Source organism: Poecilia reticulata, linkage group LG4 (assembly GCF_000633615.1).
Source record: "Poecilia reticulata strain Guanapo linkage group LG4, Guppy_female_1.0+MT, whole genome shotgun sequence".
Classification (NCBI taxonomy): Eukaryota; Metazoa; Chordata; class Actinopteri; order Cyprinodontiformes; family Poeciliidae; genus Poecilia; species Poecilia reticulata.
Genome location: NC_024334.1, coordinates 3,868,709 through 3,871,906, shown reverse-complemented (window position 1 = coordinate 3,871,906; position 3,198 = coordinate 3,868,709). Strand labels below are relative to the sequence as shown.

The 3,198-nt window shown below is 42.7% G+C and overlaps 1 protein-coding gene across 1 annotated transcript in view; it reads left to right on the top strand.

The window, feature by feature from the left end:
• Positions 1-666: 666 nt before the first annotated feature.
• Positions 667-3,198, top strand: part of LOC103463152 (uncharacterized) — a 24,340-nt gene continuing 21,808 nt past the window's right edge. The window contains exon 1 of the mRNA XM_008406352.2: positions 667-1,153. Within this exon, the coding sequence (XP_008404574.1) occupies positions 833-1,153 (321 nt within the window). The 5' untranslated portion in view covers positions 667-832. The remainder of the gene's footprint in view (positions 1,154-3,198) is intronic.

Below are 3,198 nucleotides of genomic sequence, written 5' to 3'. Positions count from 1 at the left end.
ATTATTTACTTAAACCAGGCTCCTACATCTGGCTGAAAAGTTGTTTCTAAGTTAGTTTTGTGTTATTTCAAGATACTGAGATATTTGCATTGAATCTAGAGCAAAATGATTTGGTAAGATTTTGTGTTTTTAAGGTGAATAACAGGAAATCATAACATCCTGTATCTTCTATGGGCTCCTTTATGTAAAAACGCACATCAGTGGGCATGATTATTGGATTAATGATGAATTTGTTCTGTTTTTGCTCGTCTGTCTGAAATGAATGAATAAATAAAACCTGTGGAGTGTCTGGGTTTGTCCTCCTGCTGGGTGTGGCAGGCAGGCGGAGGGTTAGCCTGGAACAAATGAGGCGTGTTTTCAGAAACAAGCTGGGCCGCCAGCGCAGGAGCTCCTCTTGGTGGCAGAGTGTGTGTGTGTGTGTGTGTGTGTGTGTGTGTGTGTGTGTGTGTGTGTGTGTGTGTGTGTGTGTGTGTGCCAGCTGCTGGCTGCAGTTCAGGAAACACTGAGCGCTGCAGCATCTCGTCTCTGAGTTTCATTTCTGCTTCTGGAATGTGTTTTCAGTTGCAGAGTTCAGGCGGGTTCACGGCCAGAGAGCTGGGAAACAGAAACAGAAAGCTTCAGTCTCTCAAACTCAGTTTCTGTGTGTGTGTAAAGGTTTCTGCGTCCTCTCTGGGCTTGATAACACGCAGGCGGAGGAAGAGGGTGAGGTTTGGGGTGTGGAAGGGGAGGCGCTTCCTCCGGTCCGGCTCGCTCTGAAGGGAAACTCCAGTTCACTTCAACCTGACGAGTCTCAGAGAGCAGCAGCTTCTCTCCATCCTCTCCGCTGAGCATCATGGCCTCCAAAAACTCCAACAATGTGCAGAAAGTGGTGATGGGTCTGCTGGCGCTCTGGTCCATCGTCTCCATCATCATCATCGTGGTGTGGGCCACGTCTCCGGACCTGAAGGGCTCGGCCCAGTGCCGCGCCGAGCTGCGGGAAGCGACGGAGAAGCTGGAAGGAGCCAAGGTGGTGTTCAACAAGGACAGGCAGGCGCTGGAGGAGAAGACGCTGAAGGCTGTGGAGGAGCAGGAGCGGCTGAAGGCCGACATCCTGCTGCTGCTGGGACGCCTCAACGCCGCCAACGTCACGCTGGAGGAGTGCCGGCTGAAAAACGTGAGTCTGATGCCGACTGAAACTGCAGCTCAGCTTTACTTTAAAACACAGTTTCATCCTTCATCTGTAGTTCAGCATCCAGGGCCGGACATAGGAGGACCAGGGTTATGGGGCCCAGCCCTTTATTTCATTACTGATGCAGAGAGAAAGACGGAGAAGACTGGAAAACGCAGCTTAAAAATAAAATCAACGTTTTTCTCACTTAAAAACAAAGTAGAGTTTGAGGGCCATGCTAAGGAAAATAGAAAAATAAACTTTAATTACTGGAATAAAGTAATAATGTCACCAGAATAAGGTTGAAAAATCTGAAAATAAAGTCATAATATTACCAGAACGTAGTCGTAAGGTTACGACTAATCTTTAATCTTTTAATATTATTATTATTATTAATATTTTCATTCTATCACAACTTTAGCCCTGCATCATTTTTACTTTATCTTGATATTAGTTTTTATATTATTTATATTTATTTTCTTGCATGGATCTAATGTTTCATCACAAAACAGAAATGATAAATTATTAAAATATTTTCACAAAGTGTTTGAATCATCAGGCCAGCTGTAGTTTGTTTGATTACCAGAATAAAGTCATAATATTAGAAGAATAAAGTCAATTTTATTGCCTTTTAGTCAAAACGGTCAAGTTCTGACTTTTAGGTTGTGAATCAAATTAAAGGAATGACACAAACCTTAGCATTTTCAGCGCTAACAGAATCTTTCGTTCGTTTTTTCTTCCACCACATCTGGCAAACAAACAGTTAAAAGTGATTCATTAAATTCATTAAATTTAATTAAAGTGTTTGACTCCTCAAATATTTCCATGTGCAGGATGTTTTCCTTCTCGTCCAAAATAAACAACCAGCTTGTACATGCTGTTGATTTTTAATAACAGTGTTCGAGTTTCTCCTGGTATAAAGCTCTGAGTGATTTAAGCTAATAGAAAAGCTCATATTGACAATTTCCTCAGTTTAACTTCACGGCCTGAAAAGGTGGGACCGAACACACGACCCTGAGGCGCTCCTGTCAGGATTTAACTCCCGAAACAGCAAAAATAACCTTATAATGTCATTGAAACAAGAAAAGCTGAGAGCATTTGGGCTGCACAGTTTCTCAGGCATTTAAAATAACAACAGAGAGAAATCTGACGTAATAACGACTTCCTGTCTACTCAGCATTATCTTCAACTGACGCAAACCATGCTGCAACTGGCTCCACGGTTGGGTTTCTGAGATAAATAGTACTTGTTTTGAAAACTTTGATAAAATGCAAACACGTTTTAGGCTTTTATGTATCTGGACTTGATCAAAATGATCTGGTTTCTACCAGGTTGTAAAGTTACTTAAATCCTTCCTGAAGTGAACAAAAAAAAAAACTGACGGTCGTCAGTGTGAGTCCTCTATAAAAGGAAAGACATCATAGAAGCGATCACTGCTGCCCATAAATCTGGGAAGGGTCATAAAATTGTCTGCAAACTATTTGACGCTGATCATCCTGCAGAGAGAAACATGGAAACATTTCAAACAGCAACGAGACTCGTCTCTCTAGCGACACGGCAGCACGACTTGCCTTCGTCAGGCGGAACAAAGTAACGGCATTTGGCCAGAGAACCAAACAATCGCAGCCATCTGACCTGGAAACTCTGCAGTCTAACCAGGAAATCCTCTGTACACCAGAATCAGATATGAGGCCAACATGAGCCAACGCCGAACTGGGTCTTCAACTGCAGAACCACTGCGTTTCTATCCAACCGTCTTAAATGTCACTAAAAAAGTCAAGCAGGCTGCGCTTCTTCCCATCGCCTGGTTTGGATGAAATCGACTTGGACACGCAAAGCCGCATGGTGAAGGTTTGAAAACAGAGTTTTAGAGTTTATTCCGTAAACGTGTTTCCATTTCCCCTTCAGTTCATTAACTTCTTTTCTTTTGGGGGGAGAAAAACCACCTCAAGTGGATCAAAAAACTCACTTTTCCAAAATTGAGAAACTTATTTTGAATTCTGCCGTTTCTGTCAACCTTTGCAAAAGCAGCACGACAGCATGGGCATAAA